Source organism: Ceratotherium simum, chromosome 29 (assembly GCF_057802395.1).
Source record: "Ceratotherium simum simum isolate JZ-2026a chromosome 29, ASM5780239v1, whole genome shotgun sequence".
NCBI lineage: Eukaryota > Metazoa > Chordata > Mammalia > Perissodactyla > Rhinocerotidae > Ceratotherium > Ceratotherium simum.
This window is the reverse complement of record NC_141928.1, coordinates 12180103-12202767: the sequence shown is the minus strand read 5'-3', so window position 1 is coordinate 12202767 and position 22665 is coordinate 12180103. Positions and strand designations below refer to the sequence as shown.

At 41.6% G+C, this 22665-nt stretch overlaps 1 protein-coding gene across 8 annotated transcripts in view; it reads right to left on the bottom strand.

Annotated features, from left to right (window-relative positions):
- Window positions 1-22665, bottom strand: part of DENND1A (DENN domain containing 1A) — a 504435-nt gene that overhangs the window by 274037 nt on the left and 207733 nt on the right. For 7 of the 8 annotated variants that reach the window (XM_004423432.3, XM_087419123.1, XM_087419121.1 and 4 more), the window contains 3 exons: window positions 10109-10178; window positions 4895-4975; window positions 328-381 (listed from right to left, as the gene is read on the bottom strand). In XM_004423432.3, the coding sequence (XP_004423489.1) occupies window positions 328-381; window positions 4895-4975; window positions 10109-10178 (205 nt within the window). The remainder of the gene's footprint in view (window positions 1-327; window positions 382-4894; window positions 4976-10108; window positions 10179-22665) is intronic. The other variant, XM_087419125.1, reaches the window with a different exon arrangement.

The following is a 22665-nucleotide window of genomic DNA, read 5'->3' as shown; positions in this document are numbered from 1 at the left end:
AAATGAAATATTATGCAGCCAACAAAAATGATTCTTATGAATGAAACGGAAAAATGCTTATGTAATAGGTGATTTTAACTATGTAAAAAAATACATTCTAAAATGACTAGAATGAGGCATCAACAAGTTAATAGGTGATTACCTTCAAGAAGTATGAATAATGATCCCTCCTTATTGTTATACTTTCTATACTTTTCAAATATTCTCCATTTGTTTTTACTTTTATAATGTGTTATTTTCATAAAGGGAAAATATATCTTTTTCTTTTCATTTAAAATCAGTAAAAAACAAAGATAAAAATTTAATTTTTTTGCTCCAAGTACTCACATTCTCGGGTATGCTGGGAAGTTCTCTGGTATCAGGCACAGTAAAATAAGAATGCTGGAAAAGAAAAGCAAAACTACTTATTTCTGCAAAAATATGCAACAAGCACATTATTCAGAGATCAGGTAAAAGATCTAAAGATAATTCCTTACTCAGATGAGGAAACAGAGTTTCACCCATAGGAAATGTCTATGGAATATTTTCTTTGGTTGATGTTGGGTTGAAGCCAGATGTATTAAAGCATCAGTTCAGTAGATGGACTTCTTTTCTATGAGAGATAAACTTCTTTGGGAGATATAAATGAACAGCTCAAAGTGGTTAAATGCTAAATTCCCATACGTACAATGTTTGCAGGTTTCTGAATACATGAAAGCTGCAGGCTTCATAATTCATAGTTCAACGAGGCAAGTGAACTCTAGGGACCAAATATCACTAGGTTTGCTCAGCAATGGTCTTTACCAACCAAACCTGCCATTTCATTTCAGCATCTGAGATTATATCCATCTACAAGCTGCAGGCAAAATCTGCCCCGAAGGCCCAAGTGATGCTAAGGACAACTCTAGCTGAAGGACTGCTGCATTGAGACCATTACAGATGGCTAACAGTGGAGAAATTCTCTCTGCTATGCATGCTCTGCAAATAAGCCTCCTGACTTCCAGTGCAACCTCCAGTGAAGGGAGCCAAGACTCAGTGGAGCTCAAAAACTGACCTGTTCAAAGAACTTTCAAGGAGACATCTTCATGTATGTGACAAGCAGGTGCCCCTGAGTTAAATGACAACAAGCTGAACTGATGACACCTCCTCTCTGCTACTAAAGACTCAGAGGACAATGGCAAGCCAGAATGCAAAGAGCCTGGTGCTGGCCAATTAAAGATGGGATTGTGCAAAGGCCAGGAAAGGTCACATGCAGAGAAAGTCAGCTTAGCCATTGCCTAAGTGCAAACCTGGACCCCCAAGTGACATTTCAGGAAGACCCCCACCCCCCAGTCTTGGATAATTACAAAATAAGTAGCTCTTGAGAAAAATGAGTTGTATAGGCTTCCTGAAATGAAAGGCCCAGGGAACAATTGCAATAATGACAATAACAACAATAATAGTATGAGCTATTTGTCTAATATTCAACAGATATTTATTGAACACCTGCTACACAAAAGGCTTAATGCCAGGTACTTGATCACTATTATCTCTAATTTCCACAACAGATTTTAAGATAAATATTATCTCCATATTACAAATGGGTAAATTAAGGCTTAGAGAGGTAAAGTAACTTGTTAAGGTCACACAGCTAGCAGATGACAGAACTAGGATTGAAACCAGGTTTGGCTAACTAGAGCTATGCTCTTTCCACTATAAATGTTATATCTGTGCTTTTTATGTGCAAATTATAGCTAAAGCCACTTAAATTAATAAACTAAAAAGTAAAAAGCAAAATTATAAAAAGATAACTTTAAAAAACCTTCTGCAATGCATTATTCCCAAATCTGTGTCTGTGCCAAGGTATTACCTACGAAGTATTACAATAGAGACTATGCAGCACAGAAACCAGTTAATAATAAATTCAATTGAACAATGAGGATTAAAATAGTAAAAGTAAAATATAAGGTTAAATTTGATGCCATGAGATACCAACTTCTACACCAAATGGCTAGAGGGGAGTCCCAGGAAATGTTCAGTAATGGATGTCCACACGGTGATGGAGTCACAGAGTAATGGTTGGCACAGTGAGGGAGAAAGAACAGAGACCAGAAAGTCAGCCACTTAATAGCTATGTGATTTTAGGCAACTTCACTTAATAGCTCAGAACCTCAGTTTTTGAATCTGTAAATGGGAATTGTAACATCTACTTCAAAACTGTTGTGAAGAATAAATGTTATACAGTCATGTGCTGCATGACAACGTTTCAGCCAACGACAGACCGCACATACGACGGTGGTCCCATAAGACTAGTACCACATAGCCTGGGTATGTAGTAGGCTGTACATCCAGGCTGTACATCATCTGTACACTCTATGATGTTCGCACAAGGATGAAATTGCCTCATGACATTTCTCAGAACGTATCCCTGTTGTTAAGTGACACATGACAGTATATGTGAAGTGCCTAGCATTCTATAAACGAAATTTCAATAGAAAATTATTATTGCTCTGAACTGCTAGTTTACATTTCTATTTTTTCTCAATCATCTATATCAGGCACACAGAAATATTCCCTTGTGACTAAAGACAAAAGTCCAGGATTGCCATTTTATCAACATTTCAGGCTTTATAATCCAGATGAGACTAGCTCTTCAGAGCTAGTTGCATCAGAAATTTGCATCAGAAATACAACATGGAGAGAGAAATTCCTTGTAAACAGGAAAGGAAAATATATCTGCCTTTACAGATGCAATGGATTGTAAATAGTAAGCCAATGTAATTCTAAAACCAAGTAGTCCCCAGGCTGTCCTTTGAGATTCTGTCTTGCTCCATCGCCCATGAAATGCTGAGACCAGAGGAGGTCAGAAACATTCCTAGAAACCACTGGCATGAAACAGCTGCACCCCTCAACAGGTCCTCCTGCCCCTGTGATTGCTTGCCCTCGAGGCCTGGCAGGCACTCAGGGGAAGGAGTGGCCCTTCCTCCCCAGCAGCTGGTGACCCAGCCAGGCTACTCCACAGCTACCTGTCGGATGTCATTACAGACTAAAGCAGAGAGATCAAGCTGCTCAGGAAAAGGGACAGAGACAAAGGCAATGTTGCTTAGCTATATGGCAATGACTGGGGCAGGTTTAAAGCTCATTTTTTCATCTTTTCTAGACAATCTTCCTTAAGCAAATTTCTGTAACAAGGGTCCTTTCTTTCCAGTGCTCTCTTAAAATGAGCAAAAACCTCACAAGTTCCTTCTTTTTTTTGGTGAGGAAGATTTGCCCTACGCTAACATCTGTTGCCAATCTCCCTCTTTTCTTTTTTTTTTTCTTTTGCTTGAGGAAGATTAGCCCTGAGCTAACATCCATGCCAATCTTCCTCTATTTTGTATGTGGGTCGCCACCACAGCATGGCTGGTGAGCGGTGTAGGTCCGCACCTGAGATCCGAACCAGCAAAAGTGGGCAGCCAAAGCGGAGCATGCAGAACTTGAACCACTCGGCCATGGGGCCGGCCCCTACAAGTTCCTTCTTTCTTCCCTTTGTTTCAACACTCATAGCCTAGTGGAAAGAACATCGTCTTTGAAGTCAGCCCTCGGTTTGAAAACCCCAATCTTCTCACTTACTAACCACATAACCTTGGATAGGCAAGTAACTTTTCCTCTCTAAACATCATCTATGAAATGAGAATGCTAATATCTATCTTGTAGAGTTGCTTTGAACATTAGAGACACATACTTGGCATAAATTAGGAACTTAATAAATAGTAGATCTATTATTAGTTATTGGTAGTAAAATTGCTTCTAATTTGATCACCACAAAAAACTTATAAGAAATATTCATTTTCTTTAAGAGGGTAAATACCAAGATAACCACTGAATATCAACACTGAACCTGGTTCTAGTGAAGCTGAAGACAAAACTCTTTAAACATTCAGACCCCACAAAATTGGGAAAATAGCCCCTAGATAATCAATAGCTGGCCAAATGGTGTCCATCGGAGAATTCTGATGAAGGTGGCAACAGGGGTTTGATCCAGGGAATTAGAAAATTCCAGTAATTGAAATATGGAAAAGATCCCCTACATCTCTTCTGATACCGTATCTGATAGATGAGGAAATTGAGGCCGGTGAGGTTAAAGGTTTTGATTATCATCACTCAGGTCACTGGAAAAACTACAACCAGGATTGAAATCTCACAATTTGCAATTCAGAGGATTTTCTACCCTAACACACTACAGAACACATAGTTTGTATTTAAAAGAGTTCAAAGAAACAATTATTACTGTAGGCCAGGAACCATGCTAGGCATTCTCCATCCCTGTCCTCTAGGGGTGTACAGCCCAGTAGGCGAGACAGGAAAACAGATTGTTCCAATGTGGTATAACTAAGATGTGTACAAGTGTACAAGGTGCTTGGGGCAAAGTAGAAAACCTTAGCTAAGCCTTGGTGCGTGTCAATGGGAAGATTTCTCTGGAAATAAAATCTGAATTGAGTTGTAAAGGATGAGTATGGGTTACCCTGGTAAATAGAGGGGAGGCAGTGTTGAAGGCTCAGGAGGCTGCAGGATGGGCTTCAGCAAAGGGGCTTGCACAGCAGTGCTGGGGGACAAACTATCAGATAGGGAGCCCGAGGACAGAGGCTGAGGAGGTAGGCAGAGGCTGGCCATCTCATTCCAAACCCAGCACCTGCCATCCAGGAGATGCTAGTGATGGGATGACAGCCAGGAAGAGAGGCGCCTGAGGACATTTGAGACCCATTCCTCATGGAATACCAAAGAAAGGAAGAAATTCAACTCCCTGGCCTGTCTTGAGCCCAGAGATTTGAGAGTATTCAGGGGTAGAGGTGGGGAAGGTGCAGACGACAAGAGATGATCCTATTAGACTAACCCCTTCTTACTGTTATCAATGAAATGGTTTCTCAGTGATTGCTAATGTTCTGCCCCAACTTACCACGCTGAGATGAACAGACACTCCTGGGTCAGGGATGGGAAGTTTATGCAGAGTTTCAAGAAGCTCATTCCACTGACTCTCCTGAAAGAAATAAAAGGCCTAAGTAACAAAAGCAAGGCTGAGCCCTTAGTCAGAGACCTGCAGGGAGGTCTGCGCACATTTGGGGAGGTGCTGGCCCCAGTACAGAAACAGTTTTGATATTCAAGTAGTGTTGGACAAAAGACACTGCTTATGGCTCAATATAAGAGCCAAATAGATCCTCCCACACCAAGTTTGATATTTTCTACTCAGTGAGACACCTACCATGACCGCCTTTTATGGATCATATACCATAAGCTTTCTGCAAATCTATTCTCTCAACTCCATAGCAACAACTTTTAAATGCAAACAATCCTAGCTTACAGGGTGGGGGTGGTTGGGAGAAATAATGATGACACTATAGATCTTGTCTTCATCATCATTACCCTCAATTAATTTTATTGAGTGTTCACTGGATACACATGGCAGCCTCCAATTATGGAAAGTTAAAAATGAACTACATACAACAGCATGCAATATAGGATGGTGGCTGTGCATTTTAATTAGTGAAATTGAGCCACAGAACGAAATACAGAGCAGTACAAATTATTCAATTGAAAACAGATTCACCTTTAAAATGCTCAAAAGAACACTGTTTACAGAATTATTCAAAAGCCATTTCTCCCATCCTCTGGAATTCTCCGTGCTAACATAATAGTAATAAGCTTACATTTGTATCCATTTGTTATCTGTTTGCTCTTCATAACTACCCCACTTTACAGATTGAAAACTGAGGCTCTGAAGGGTGAAGCAACTTGGCTCAAATCAGCTGGTTAGTAAGTTGCACAGCCAGGAACTAAATGCAGGTTTTCTGTGCTCAGGCACAGAGTCCTCTCCGCTGCTCCACAGTTGTCTTTGGGAGTGAATTGAAGGAGATGAAAAAGAGGATGAGCCGACATTAAAAGGCTGTTTCAATCTGAACTCTGATAAATTACTGAAGTTTCTCCCAGAGGGGAGAAATGAATGTATGCACGCGCATACGTTTAATTTTGCTCTGAAACAATTTCAAATTTACAGAATAATTGTAGGACAGTGCAAAAACTTTTTATTTCCTGAACTATTTGAGAGTGAGTTGCCAACATTATGCCCTATCATCCATAAATACAAAGGATATTCTCCTGCACAACCACAATTAATCATCAAAATCAGGAAATTAACATTGATACAATACTACCATCTAATCCTCACATCCCATCAAGTTTTGTCAATTGTGCCAATAACGTCCTTGATAGCAAAATAAACCAGTTCGGGACTCACATGTTGCCTTTAATTGTTATGACTCTCTAGTTTTCTTCAGCCTGGAACAGTTTCTGAGTCTTTCCTAGATTTGTATGAAATTGACAGTGAGACCAGTCATTTTGTAGAGTAATTCTCAATTGTCTGATATTTTCTATCAACTTAGATTTCAATTTGTCCCATTACTGATGATGTTCACTTTGATCATTTGATTAATTCATCCGATGTCTCCATTGTGTTTTGTAAGCATTTTGTGGAGCAATACTTGATATATATATCCCATTCCTCATCAAACTTTTAATTTATCTTTTTACTTATTTACGTTAGTATGGACACACAGTTTCCTGTTTTATTCAATGGGTTATAATCCTTTGCTATCATCATTTGTTTTGATGTTCAAATTGTCCCAGATATGAGCAGTGGGAACACTTTGCCCCTTCAAGCTCACCTTTGTGTCTTTCTGACATACCTGCCTCATGTTTTCAGCACTTCCTTACTTTTTTGGCTCAAAAAGATTTTCCAGGCTGATCCTATACTTCCCCTGCCCCAGCCCTGGAATTAGACATTTCTTCAGGGAGTCCTGGCTCCTTTTAGTGGAAAATGGTATTTAGAAACCAAGATTTGGGCACTAAGTGTGCTCACTGCTACTTGGGTATTGCTGACCCCAGACTCTTGCAGTGGATAGAGCCAGGGGATATATTAGACATAGAGACCCAGAATACACTCTTCATCTCTATTTATTTCTACATCACATATACTGAAAGCCATGGTTCATACCAATGGCTCTAATTCCATTCCAACACAGGATTCATTCTAGTTTCCTTCCTTTACATATTTGTAGCTAATTCTACAAAAGCGAAAAATCTTGCCCATATTTTCTTAATATATTTATTTATTTGTACATAACCAATCTTATATCACTGCCTCTACCTCCCTACCCACCTAGATGCCCTCTCCTTGCCCTGCTCGAATATTGACATCCAGTGCTGGGCCACCACTGTCCACTCCCATCAACAAAAAATGCCCTCCCCAGGGGCTGGCCCCGTGGCGTAGTGGTTAAGTGCGTGCGCTATGCTGCTGGCGACCTGGGTTCAGATCCCAGGCACGCACTGACACATTCCTTGTCAGGCCATGCTGTGGCGGGGTCCCATATAAAGTGGAGGAAGATAGGCACAGATGTTAGCCCAGGGCCAGCCTTCCTCAGCAAAAACAGGGGGATTAGCATGGATATTAGCTCAGGGCAAAAAAAAAAAAAAAAAAAAAAAAAAAAAGCCCTCCCCACCCCAGGCTCCACTACACCAGCGCTGGGCTACTGCTGCTGCACCCTTTCCCATTGTGTATCCCCCTGGATCCCACTAGAGTTCTGACATCCAGTACTGAGCCACTGCCACTACTATCCACATAAACAACCACCTCATCCCTCAGGCTCTGACACCTTCAGCCAGGCTGCTCTCTGGCTCAGATGCCCTTCTTACCCCCTGCTATCCCTTCCACAGGAATGACGCCCTCATTGCTCTACTCAGAGTCTGATAGCCATGCTGGCTCAAAGACTCAAACAAACACCCTCATCATGTAGCTTAGGTTCTGACACTCCATGCTGAGCTGTCATGGTCACTTCCCACCCCTCTAACTGAAGCCTACCATGCCCAACCTTCCCAATGGCTTTTGGACTTGAAGAAAGGATTCTGTTTTTTTAATAAAAGCTCTTTCCTGCTGTTCTAATCTGATGACCCACACCTTGAAAACAATTAAGCCAGTTGTAGGCGGACTCCCTATAATCTGTGTCATAATTCCTTTAACCAGAAGAAATTTAATAAAAAGAGTCCCGGGTACAGGGAAATAGACTCTACTAAAACACATCAGTGATCTCAGTCTCCAACACTCTTAGAGGCAGGGTCCTTACTGGGGTAATGGTCCAGAGGATTGGTGCACCAATTTTACAGGGTAATAATCCTGTTTCCCCTTCTCATAGGTTGTACCTATCCAACCTTTCCTCTATCACAAGACATGCTTTTAAAAGTCAACTAAGTTTTTTTTTTTTTTTAAACGACTGGAGCATAAATATGGAAGAAAAAATATGTGAGTCAATCTCCAATTCTTAGACTGTTAAGAGCCTACATGTTATAGAATTTTATTTACTAAAGACATCTTTCAAACTTGAGTGAAAACCTGAGTGTTTGACTAACGTCAACGGTGAATCAGAAATCGATGAACAGCCCAAAGGTGGCCTTCTAACTCATTCATCAAAGCGTAAATCACTTCTTTTATGACAGAATTCCCTGATACCTAAGCATCCTTTCAGAGCGAACGTAGCGATGTAGGGAGCCATTTCTATTAGTTATTCCTTCCATTTACTGTGGCCTCTGGAATATATTGGCTGGTGAGTAAATCTAACTTGAAGGAAAGATTTATCCATCATACACACAATTCCACTTTTTCTCCAAAACAGAATTTTCCAAAGTGTGTTCCAGGAAACACTGGTATCTCAGAATGCTGATATTTGTTATGGAATAAAAAAAGGTTTGGGGGCCAAATGAGATGGGAAGCCCTGAGTAACACAGATTTGTCCACTGCAGGACTCCTCAGAGCCTACATTACATGACTCTTTATGAGACAAAAACGAAACACAGCTTTCCCTCTCCCTGACCCCAATATTACTGAACTATGGTACCCTTTTTATGGAGCATTTCTCAGTACTAACGTTCTATAGAAACTATCAAGGGAAAATTTCTCTAACATTTAATAATAATGTATCACCTGAATTAAAAATCTTAGGCCATTTACAAAAAGAGAAAATATTAGAAGTTAGATATATGGACAAATATTCAACTCACCAATAATCAAAGAAATGCAATTAAAACAATGAGACGTTCACTTGTCAAATAAACAATGAATTCAACAAATGATACTGGTGAGAGTGTGGTGACCAAGACACTCTCATACATTGCTAGTAAAGGGTATCTTTTAAGAAAACAGTACAATTCTTTTGGAAAGCAATTTGGCAAATGTTTGACCTTAAAATGGCCCATCTGAAATGCTCTTCTTAAGGAAACAATCCAAAATGAAGAAAATGCTTTATGCTCAAAGATGCTAATGGCTGTATTTATAATAGTGAAAAACATCCCAAATAATAAAAATTCCCAGCAATAGAGAAATGTTTCAGTAAATCAAGGTACATGATATAATGCTGTGCCGCCATGAAAACTATTTACAACATTTTTACTAGCACACAGGAAATGCTTCTGCTATTGTGAAATACGCGGGCTACAAAAGTCTATATACAGCTCCAGTCGACCCCTGACACCCATGGAAGATACTTGAGCACACCCTTCCTTCCAAAATACAGGAATGTATGGCTGAACTTGTTAAGTAATTTTCAAATCCTTAAAAAAATTACTGTGAAAGCATAACAAAGCCTTATTGAAATGGGACTTGGGACAGCTGGGCAGGTCACTTGCCAGTTAAGTGTTTTACTCACAAATCCCAGCTTTGCAGCACGACATGAGCAATTCAAATTTGTGCCTCAGCAAAATCATAATTTAATACATCATGAACTTTCAGGGCTGCTTGGGAATATTAGATATTGCGAATATTAACTCTGTGAATGCTAAGGGTCTATTTATTTTTTATTCAACTCAGAAAGTAAAGGAAGAAAATATCTCCAAATGCTAGCAATGCTTATTTTAGGAAGGAAGGTAGGGGGACTTATTAGGAGTGATTTTCCTTTCCTTCCTCTTTCCTTTTTCTCAGAAAATTCCTTTCTGAATTTCCCAAACTTTCTATAATGGGCATGAATAACTTTTTTGGTAAACGTTTTGCTGAAATATAAGGCATATATTACTTTATAATCATAAAAGTTAAAGTTGACTTGTTAAAAAGAATAAAATAAAAGGCAAATACCTGTCCTTTTGTCGTGTAATCTGCCAAGATGTTAAGTAGCTTATAAAATACTTCGAACCAGGGGAGATAGCTGGGGGAAGAAGAGGAAACATACGAAACATTAATATGCAGGTCGAAAACTTTAACCAGGAGCTAATTCAAGACTGATACATTTCAGTTATTCTCTACATCCTGAAGAGTCTCCTTGTCACAGGCTGTGCTGGAAACACAGACTGGTAAAATGCTAATTATTTATGGGATTTTAAAAAATTGCCTGGGTAAGGCAGAGGATTGAATGTCCATTATAAATTATTCCCATGCCTCAGAGCTAGAAGAGGTTCACAGAGAAGAAATTCAAAGCAGACTCTGCAATCAGGAACCATCTCTGAATAGCCCCCCAGGCTTCTCCCACCACACCTACCCTTTCCAGGAAAGCTTCTATTCACGTTTCTCCTGACTGGGGACACAGCCACACACACGTACATCCCTTCCACTGCTGCCATCTGCAAGGTGTCTCAAAGGCCCCGTGAGCCGAAACCATTCATATTGTTACATCAAACATTCTTCCTACAACGCACCCTCTCTACACTTATTACAGGATGAGCTCTTATTCTCCGTCTCCACTGCCCTCCACTGGGTCCTGACCATCACGCCCCTTAACTCCTGCAACAGCCTGGTCCTGACCTTACACTACCCTCTGTGTGGCTCTTAGAATGATCTTTCTAAAATGCAAATCTAAGTGGCACGTTGGATTCAATTCCTGCAATGGTACCCCCTCACTAGAGGACTTCTTAGGATGGTGTTTGGGGCTCTTCACTGTCAGGTCCATGACTGTCTCTCTGGCTGTCCTCTCTCTACTTCCCCACATACATACTCCTCTTATTGCAGCCTCACTCTGAGAATGTCCAGGCATCCTCAAGCCCGCCTGAGCCTGCATACCCTTGGCCCTTTTCTCCCTCTGACCTTCATGGTCTAGTCTAGCTGATTTCTACTCATCCTCCTAACAGTCCCCCACCCTTTCCCTGTCCCCACCCCTCATGCCCTAATTCCCTCCTCTATGTGCTGCCCTGGTCACGGCATACTCCTGTTATAACATTCCACAAACCACGTGGTACTCAATAGCATGTCAGTCTTCCCACCAGACTGTGCAAACAGAGAGAAGGACCACATCTTCACTTTGTATTCCCAGGGCCAAGCATGGAGCCTGGCATATCCTCAGTGCTAAGTATTGACTGAACAAACAGAACTAAACAAAGACTAACAGTGGGGGCCGGCCCCACGGTGTGGCGGTTAAGTGCACGTGCTCTGCTGCTGGCGGCCCAGGTTCGGATCCCAGGCGCGCACCGACTCACCACTTGTCTGGCCATGCTGAGGCCGCGTCCCACATACAGCAACTAGAAGGATGTGCAACTATGACGTACAACTATCTACTGGGGCTTTGGGGAGAAAAAGGAGGAGGACTGGCAGTAGATGTTAGCTCAGGGCCGGTCTTCCTCAGCAAAAAGAGGAGGATTGACATGGATGTTAGCTCAGGGCTGATCTTCCTCTCAAAAAGAACAAAAAAACAAAGACTAACAGCAAAAGCACATTAGTGTTGGCAGACTATATCCCTATTCCCAAGAAATTCTGTCACTTAATTTAAATGTCTTTGTTCTCCATAAGACACTTTACCAAGGCGACATCAAATATTCCTGTGAGAAGGGTGTCGTACCAAGTGTCTGCCGTCCTGCTCACGTCTGCCCTGCTGAACTAATAGTGTCCGCGGCTGATAGAGCTGGACACGGAGTGGAGCACTGACGCTGTACGACTCCCTCCTGCCAGGCAGAAGGAAATCAGTACCCCGTACAGATTACCAGCTGTACCGCCGAGGGTAATAAATGAAGTGAGAGGCAAGAGAGAGGACAGATAAAGTGCACAGCTCTCTATCATTACGTCTGTCTGAAACCAGCACATGCTACTGTAAAGTTTAAGTAGCTTATCAAAATATACTGATAAGTAACTTAACTTTTCACTTCTATGACAGCATTATCACTTACGTTAATATGTTTCAATCAGCTCTGGCAGCTGCATATGGACTATTACCAAGCAAATGACTGCTGCCACTTTACACAGCATTTACTCTGGCAGAGCCATGTAAACATTCAAGAGGGATTAGGGAGGAGATAAGTTTCTCCCTTCCTATTCTGTTAAACAAAACCTCGGCGGAGTTAAAAGCCATTATAGTTGGAAAAATAAATCCCCTCAGAAGAAAACTCTTGCCCAGATTAGAGGACTCTTAGTAAACAAATTCAACCAAGGATTACAAACATTTTTTTTCCTGAAAGAAAAAATACCACTAGTTAAATCCAGCAACTGAAAGCCAGGAATGGGGGGAAAAAAGCAAGAAGAGAAAACATTTTCTTGTAAGGAAACCGTGGCCTCAAGTAGACGAGAGAAAAGCTGCAGTCGTTTTAGGAATTCTCGATGAAGTGACGTGGGGCAGGCTGGATTCTGACAACTTAGGACTGTGGTATGTACACAGAAGCAGTTCTGACCACCAGGGTCAACTGTCACCATAGCTTGGGCCAGGAACCTCAAGCCTCCGCGTCCTCCCCTGCGGTGAGGATGAAGGAAGATGACATGATAGGACCCCCTGGCCCACGGCAGACAGCACCCAGGTTCTCACACTCAGCTTCAATCCCACCAAATCGATTCTTTTTGGCTATGCTAAGCAGAACCCTCAGCCCGGGGAGGTTTTGCAGATACCCTGGAAATCAGTCATTGCTTTCTCCCTTTGGCCTGACCGGACACAACTGTTCCCCACATGTTGTCCCCTGTGCACTGACAGATGAATATCTAGTGATGGCAGTGTTAAGGTCTTGAAACCAAAACCCAGCTGTCTTCTTCTTCAAAGGATCCCTCTTTTCCCCTGTTGGGAGGCCAGGGTTCACAGCTGAACTTTATCCAGTAGCACTTCCTGTACTGCTTCATTAGTGCTGGCACAACAGCTCAGCGCTGCCTGCGAGGCTGCAGGTGAGGATACGGAGACCCTCCACTCCATTTTGTGCTCGTCTGTCATCATGGAGTAAACAGTGCTTCCCCATCTACAGACAGGAAACAAACGCTCCATTGCCCTGTTCCTCCCTGGACACCTAAAGCAGCTCCAAACATTGCTGGGCCTGCTCCACTTGCTACCTTTACACAACTGCTCGACTCCTCAACGCAGAGCATCACTGTGTGGCGGGCTCAGTTCAAGGCTGGGGCCCAAAAGACAAATAACAAAGGGTCCCTGAACTCAAGAAGGTCATGGCCCTCGTGGGAAAGAGAGACCTACACAACAAAGAGTCATAGTTTGGGTGGGGGAGCTGGAATTCTTTCCCAAGTCCTTTATTTAGCTTAGACTTTTGGATCACTCTATAAATGGAGCATTATCATGACCCAGTCACCACAGCCTTGATGAGGAAGAGCCAAAATGGGAGAAGCCTGTTTCCCAGGCACTGGCCTTGATCCAAGCTTCTCTCACCAAATTGTGGCTCAGGTAACTTGTCTCAGACTCTGCCCTCACCCCCTGTCCTGACAGTCAAATGGAGAGGTTTTTGTTTTGTGTAAGGCAATACGAAGTCTTAAACCTGCAAAGCGCTCACGCAGCACCCAAGTATTCCTACACACACGGCCTTAGTGACATGGCCTTCATAGGGCCTTGTAAGATGTGCAGGGCATATAGTCAAACGGCCCACAAACGGCCCACAGTCAAAATCACCTTAAAAAGCCCTTAAATTGCCCTCAATATACAGCAGACATGATTTATGTAGACACTAAGTAGCTGGCCTGAGTTTGGGGAACATATTGAATGAAAACTATCAGTTTAAATCTATCAGCTTGGTGAGCTGCTAACCCTCCAGTTGACTCCCTTTTCTAATCTCGCTCCACTGAATGGACTGTCGGGATAATCATTCCCATTGTTGTGTGTTTGTGTGCGTGTGTGTGTGTGTATGTACATATACATAGAAGTGACCTTGTATAAGTGTGTGTGTGAGACAGGATTCCACTCCAGCGTCATAAGCATTAACATAGAAAACCACTACAAATTTTGAAAAGCTCTCCTACTTCTCTTGCTAATAGTTAAGTTCAAAGCCATTAGAAGAGCCCAAGCAAGGTAGAGGTGTGTGTGTGTGATGGGGGGCAATGGTGATAGAAGCTGACCACGCTGAGGAAGGTGGCCACCTGGAAGAATAGTAGCCGTGAGCAGAATGTCAGAGCTCAAGCACGGAGAAGAGGATATCTTTCCGTAGGGGCAACCTGGCCCAGGGTGTTGGAGCCTGAGTGGGCTGAGGAGGGTTCCCTGGTAAAGGAAAGTCAGGGCTCTAGAAGAGTAAGGAGGGTGTGCACACAGGAGGGAGCCTGGCTTGGAGTGTCAGAACTCAAGAGGGGTAAGGAAGGTATTTAAATAGGGGTAAGGCCTGGCAGCGGGTAAAGAAAGCAGCTATATCAGGAGAAAGAGGTTGACTAGACTGGTGTTGGAACCTAAGAGGAGTAAAAAGAGCATCTGGAAAGCAGTCTGGTGTGGGATGTCAGAGCCTAAGTGGTAGGAGGGCTTCCATGAAGGGTGGCCAGGCAGAGTTCACGCAGTTGAGAAGGATGTCTATGGTAGGAGATGGTGGCAGTGGTAGCCCTGCCTAAACGTCAGAGCCCAAATGAGGTGAGGAGGGCAGCCATGGAGGAAGGGGGCTACAGCACAGGGAGACTGGTTACATACAGGAGAACAGATCAAGAACGATCAAGCAAGTAAATATATAAAGGGAACCAAGCATATTACTATCAGAGAAGAGAGTTACAGATATGGATAGAGAGAAAACAAGAATGAACTCTATGGTGTCAAATTGGAATTAGATGTAACTGTGTGAAATGATAGAGACAGATAGATAAAAAACAAAAATACAAATGTATGTACATACATATGTGTGTATATTTATACATATATTATACATATATTCTCCAGCTCTAGTCACTGAGGGGGCCTGGAAGCAGGGACACCCCAATAATAATGAGCACACTTAGCGCCCAGACCTTGGTTTCTAAGTACCATTCTCCACTAAAAGGAACCAGGGCTCCTTGAAGAAATGTCCGATTCCAGGGCTGGGGCTGGGAAATACCTTGTTGTGCTAGAAAAAAAGCATTGCTCATCACATGATCAGGACATACCAACAGGACACAAAAGCCAGTGTGGAGGGGCTCCTGATGACAAAATCTGTGACAATTTGAACATAAAAACAAATGATAGAAAGAGATTAAATAATAATAAATAAAATAGGAAATCGTGAGTCTATGTTGACACAAATAAATGAATTGAAAGCTGGATGAGGACATTCATAATCAACTTTTTAATTACAAAGAGAAAAATAATGGAGAAGCCTGGGAGACATGATGTTTATCAAGTAATGAGACCAACTGAAATGGTGTGTCAATTGACAGAATGCAATGAAAAGAACACAGAATACTTCTATCATATTCCTGACATAGAAGTAGAACCTAATCCTCAAGAAACATCAAATAAATCCAAATTGAGGAACTTTCTACAAATTAATAGCCTAAATGTCAAGTTCATAAACGTCTAGGAAACACTGAGGAGCTGTTCCAGAATAAGACGACTAAAGAGACAAAACAACCAAATGCAGCATGTGATTGTAACTAGGTCATGTGTACACACACACATACACAAACATGAATGGGGGAATCCAAGTATTACATGGTGGTATTGTATCAAAATTAATACTAATTATCTGATTTTGAAGATTGTAATATAGTTACATAAAAGAATGTTTCTTTTTTTTTAATAGATACACATTAAAGTATTTGGGGGTTACTGGGTATTATTTTGGCAACATTTCCCAAATGGGCCATTTGTATTGTACTCACAACGTTTCTGTAAGTTTGTTATTGTTTCAAATCAAAATAAAATGGAGAGGAGAGAATCTAAAGGGTCTCTTCTTCCATCAAAAATACCATAAGTAGACCAACTAGAGTATACAGAATAATGACGTGAGGTGAGAAAATAAAATAAAAATTTTAAAACCATGGCTATAAGGAGGGGCATGCAATGAAGAGAATAGCTGGTTACAACCAAGGGAGTCAATGCTCATCAGACAGAGAAGGTTGAGCTTCAGCTAAGTCTTGAAAGAGGTTGTTCTCAGTATATGGGGGCAAGGTTGGAAGGGGTGGGGATAAAGAGCATCAGAGGCAGAAAAAACTCATGAGCAATGGCTTGCAGGCATGAACCACCAGGCCTGATTTGAGAACTGTGTGCAGCTGGAAAAGCCAGAGACTAGGATATCAGGCAGCAGGGCAAAAGATGAGATGGGGGGCAGAAGGGTGAGACTCTGGAGGGCCTCTCATAAGCCAGACTGATGGGCCACCCCTTTATTCTGTAATCGGCGGGGAACCAAAGGGACAGTTAAAAAGGTGTAACATTCTGAGGATGAGTAGGTACAACCAGGTAGAAAGTGATTATCTCCCCCTCAGCATAGCCCAGGGGATTACAGCCTTACCAGAACCAGCGTCCACTCTGCTATCCTAAAAAGAAAATCTTAGATAATATCATCTAGTATACACATAATTTGAACAAGATCAATATAATGCTCTGGCTCTAAAATACAAGAGAAATAAAATGAAAAGATGTAGACAGAGACACCCAATCTGGCACCTGGAATACTCTTCCTGTCACTCTCTGCCTAACCCTCTTGCCAATCTCAGCTTTGGGAAGCTCTCTCTGATGCCTGGTGTCTGGGTCGGAGGCTCCTCCAGGACTCTGTGCAGGAATTCCTCACCCCTGCAGTCACCAGAGCGGATAGGAAAACACAAGCTGTTATAAGAGGAAAATATGCACCAATGACGTGACCACTTAAACCAGTAAGTCCCCACTCAGCCCTTTCGGTTTGACCTAGTATCTATCCCTGCCTCTCTATCAGTGTCTCAGTTAGTTAAACATCTACAGTAAAATGCAAATAAAACTAAAACTCTTGCAAAGGATGCAGGATTTCATGAGGCCCTTGTTAGAGATGCTGGACACCTGTTCGGAATTGAGGTGAAATGACCCACAAATGAAGACCCAGCAGCATCAGACCAAGTAACAAGGGGCAAAGAGAAAAATCAAGAAAAACAAGGATGGTGGCAAAACAGTCACATCAAAAGAAAATGAACTCAACATCAAAGGGTTAAGAGAGGCCTTGGGGAAATTGATGAAGTCCTCAAATACTTTTGGAAAAATGACTCCTTTCGTGATTATGCTGTGAAAGTCAAACAAGAAGTATTATTATGTCAGAAAAATTATAACCCTTCCCCTAAAAAACCACGTGACATTATTTTTTCTAAGAATTAATGCATTGTTAGACTAAAAGCTAGATTTTGTTGAAATAAATTTATTTTCAAAATTTTTGTTTCATTTCTTTTTAGACACAAATCCCAAATAAACCTTCCCCCCGTTTTTACTATAAAATTTCAGTCTCCGCTTAAATAGATGCATTTTATTCTCAGAATATGAGGCCCTCCTGGGCTTACTCTACACGAAGATTCACCATAGTTTATGAAACATAATTCTTTATCTTCTCCATTGGTGTCAACTCCATGAGAGCAAGGATCAAGACTGTGTATTGACTGTTTAATCTCTAATGTGTGCCTGACACATGTTAGACATTCAACAAGTCAGAACTTCCCAGGACAGATGTAACTCATCCCTATAGTTTCCACTAAGGCCATTACCACTAGAGCTATAGCATAACAGTCAACCTCCCTCTGGTTGGGAGGCAGGGCTCCAAATTTAGGAGGGAGCATTTTGGTTAGGAAAATTATCCAGAACTAAAAAAGATCCCTGTCAACGGACTGCTGGAGTCTGTGACAAATAATTAGAATTGAGTGAGCAAATAAGCAAAGTAGATCAAGAAGTAACCATAAACTTTAAGATTTCTTGCCCCTTGTCCATCCCTCCAACACAAGCAAACCCCATCTTCTACCTTTTTTGTTCATGGTTTAAGTATTATGAGAAAATGTCACAAAACCAAGCTGATTATTTTTGTTTGACAACCTAATTTTTCAAGCATGGATGAGCCTTTAAAACCGCTCCAGAACCCTCTAGTGTGTCAGTGCATCAGGCCCCATATTCCCCGCAGAGTCTGCTCTAAACTTTTCCTTCTTCTCCCATCTCTAACCCATTCTTCCTGCTCTGCAGAAGATACTCTTCTCTCCAAACTTACTGAAGGGAAAGCTCTAACATGAGCTTTCCTCTCTTCCACCCCTACACTTCTCATGCCTTCTCTTCTCCCTCCTAACTGGAGGTGGGAAGTAGGGAAGACCCTAGCTCCCAACCACACTGCCTTCTATAAGACGTATTTTCTCTCCCATTATGCTCAGCCAGCAAGCATGCCCACCTCTAAGCACAACAAAAACCACCCAGGTGTGCTGGTCTACAATTCTCAAACTACAGCCAAGGTGTACACATTCCTCCCGATGAGAAAAGCACACTACATCCTCCTGAGCTAACCACATTAAGCTTCAATGAACATTTTCTGGAATTTAAAATTAAGGTGACGTTTACAGTCCAAACATCACACATTTCCAGACCATTCATTTTTCAAGCGTTGCAGTCAGTCATCCATCAAACCACATACTCCTCCACATTTATTAAGATCCATCCAGTAAACGCCTGGCACTCTGCAAGGTGCACGGGGAATGAGACCCAGGTCACAGCATTTGGGGGAGCTCACGGTCTAATGAGAGAAGCAGACACACTCGCAGATAATAGCAGCACTGAGTCAGTGCTATGATAGAGGTTGATAAAGGGAGTGAAGAAGTTTTGGAAAGTCTTCCCACAGGAAATGACACTTGTTGATCAACTTTACACAGACTGCAAAGTCAGGAGACCAACCTGGGTTTGTCACTAGCTGTGGCCTGAGCATGTTTCTCCTCCCCAGTGTGTGAAATGGGGATATACTATCTACTCTCATGGGGCTGTTGTCAGGGTGACACATACGTGAATGCACATCCACTGTGCCTGGAACAGAGTGAATAACGTTTTTCCCTGATAAAATCGTACTCTTATTGCTAGTAAGGTCAAAAGTCAGAGAAACCTAAATGAGAAAAAAAACAACCCCCTTTGGGAGATTAGAGCCAGTCTCGCTCAATCTGAGCATTCGGCTTTGCTCACAGCTGCTAATCTCGAATTGTAAATTTATTATGGTATCCAGTTAAACTCAAGAATCTCTCATTTATGTCCATAATTAACATCCCATTGTGATACCTATTACATCTATGCAGGAAAATATATTGTATGTACTGAATGAGTAGAAATATTAATTTGCATTAGGAAAAAACACAGAAAGCTCCCATAAAACATCTGTGCTTACACAAATCTACCCAAACATACACTTGGATTTGATTTTGGAAACAAGGCTCTTTTCTCTCTTGATGGGTATTCAATAATTGTTGCTTTTAGAGAGCGGATTTGTCGTCGTCTTTTCTATGACAGTATTACTGTGATTGAGGGAGATTGCTCAGGAGGAAAGCACAGAGGCACTTTTCTGTTATCACCGGTGAAGTGTTGGTAACAGAAGATCTTTAGAGTAATGACACCTGCACTGACAATTCAGTGTAATTCTCCGATATTTTCTGTTGAGCCCAGAGAGGGCGAGCACACAAGCCTTTCATCATTTTCCTAAGAGAGTTTACGATACTGTCTACTCCTATATTCACACACCTGCAAGTTTTCTTCCTCATTCAGAGCATCTTATTTTATGACTTAAATTACTACTGTAATATAATGTAATGGGTTAGTGAGGTTCTAACCAAGGCCCACCTTATGGAAGCTTTCATAGACTAAAAGAGAAATACATTGTCTCTACCGAAAAAAAAAACACAACAAAAGGAAGAAATGGCTACACGAGAAGTCCTGTCCTACTTCCAGTAATAAACAATGAAATTAATTATCTCACTGAGAAGTCATTTAATACTATTCTCATTTTAGAGCTAAGAAGTGGAAGCTAATGGTGAAAGGCGGATAAACATTTATCAAGTGTTAGGTGCTTTGAAATATTATTCTTTACGACAACTCAATGAGATGAATTATCATCCCATTTTACCGATGAGAAAACTGAGTCTCAGAAAAGTGAAGTGACTTACCTAGGACAACACAGCTACTAAAAGCACAGCTCAGACACAAGTGTGATTTCTAACCTACTTGCTCCATACAACACAATGTTAGTTGTACAACATGATCAAGTATAACGATCAATCCTGAGATTAGGATTTAAAATTCTTACCTTGTGGTTCTCACTGTAATTCCCTGATAAAATGAAAGCTTGCCTCCAAAAGCCCCTCAGCTCTAAGCGTTCTGAGCAATTCAGCGTTGGCTGTCTCCCAACAATTCAGCGTGTCTTCTTACTTTGCCAGCTCCAGGGACACTAGTCATGTGTCAGCTCTTTATTGCTTTAGGAATTAGTGTACATGTTATATTCAGAAACACAAATATAAATAGCTCGATTTAGTGTTTTAATCAAACATGGCAGAAGAAATATCTTAAATTTTCAGTGCTTCATGTCAAGACCCGATGTCTCTGCTACCTAAGATGTGTATTCTTAAGAACTTATCTAGAAAAACCCTGGCCTGTGTCATAGATTCTTAAACAGACTGTGTTGCCTTTTTTAATTTAAAGTATAAAGCTTTAAATGTATGCTTATGGTGACAATTAAGGAAATGCTAGATTAGACGGGGCATCAGTTTTCCACGAATAGCACTCATTTAAGTTCATTTCCACCCCAGATCTCTGCTTGAACGTTATATCATTCAATCGCAAATCTCTCTATAAAAGTGTCTGGCTGTCTCTTAAACCCATTTACGCTCTATGCTTCAATGCCTTTCCTTGGCAACTTTTTCCATATGCTTAACTTCTTTCAGGGAAGCAGTTCTGTCTCAATTCACAGAACAGCACACCAATCAACACAAGCAGGCAGGCAGGTAAAGAAAGGAAGGAGAGACAGGCACACAGAGAGAAAGTAGGATATGAATGTAGCTGGTCCAATAAAAGTAATGTTTTAGAAGGCAAAGAGTTTTGGCCAAAAGAAAACTAAACTAGCACCTACCCCCAAGCAATCAGAGAGCCCTGCACTTGAATTTATAACCCAAACACCCTGTTCCATATGCAACCTGAGACACACAACTGGTAGCACTACTGGGGATTTATGACTTATGACTTGTTCATATTTAATTTGTAACCAAACACTTCCCCTTCCTCTTAGCTACCTTAGAACTCTTGATTAACTCTTGTTTTCACAGGTCAGAGGTTAAATAAAGGAAGGGAAGCATTCTGGGGTGAGATTGCCCAGAGCACCACATCCAAGAGTGACCTGTGCAAGGAACATTAAAATAAGTGATAAGACTAGAGATTGTTCAAGACAGCTGATGTTCAAAGCCTCCTTTGGGTACGAAGCAGGAGCTTACAACTAAGAGAGCTAGCAAGAAAGACGGACCGGAAACTGCTCTCAAGTTACCTTTCATAACGGAGCAACTCTCTCACCAAGAAGTTTCTCCCAAAATGTTTTTGAAAATGAGACTGAGGGTTTTGAGGGAAGGTAAAACAGGAATTTGCGCAAGCCAAGCAACCCTTCTCCTTGCTTCATTCTGCTATAGGCATCTGTCTTGCCAACCAGATTCTCCTACTCCAAAGAAGTAGGACATTCTAGATATTGAAGACGGCAATATTATCCACTGTTATCTCATTTTGTACCAGACCTGGGCCAGGCTGAGGGAAGCATATTTCTTTGTACAAAATTAATCACACAGAGGCACAGCCAACCTGCTGAACAGGGTATAATCCATCCAACTGCAGGATCCACCTAGTTCCAAGTACCTTTACTGCTGGGTTGCTCCTGATGCATCAAACAGATAAAAATAATAATAGTGACCACCACCTATTCTGGAATTACAAGTGCCAGGAGCCTTACATGCATTTGCTTATTTACTCCTCATAGTAATTCGAAAGTGGGTACTGTTATATCCCCAGATAACAAATGAGGAAATTGAAGCGCAGAAAGGGTAGGTAACTTGCCCAGAGTCACATAGCGATAAAGTAGATCAGGGTTGAATGCAGGTTTGTGTGACTTACTATACCAGTACGTACTTTTCCGAAAAAAATCTCTCTCAGGGAATGGTATCAGTGAAGTGCACATTAGACAGCACATATGCTTTACATTTGATTAGGTGTTTTCAAATTGTCAAAGTGGGACAGCCAATAAGCTCATTTGTTTTATAGATTGCATGCATGCACACGTGTGCATTCATTTCATTCATTCATTGCCTAATATAAGCCAGGCACTGAACAAGGTGTAGCTTCCGCTAAAGTAGGTCCCTGGTTTAGATTTGTATGTGAAACCATCATGGCATTAGGAATGATCTGATAGAAGCAACAAGAACAAAACTTGGAAAATGTGAGAAGTAATAGCTGGGCCACCCTGAAAGGAGGTAAGGCGTGCATTCCCTCTGCACCACAACCACATAAGACAGCCACGGCATGGAACAGATGGTTTCCTCAACTGAGCCCTTCAACAGGATGGAGA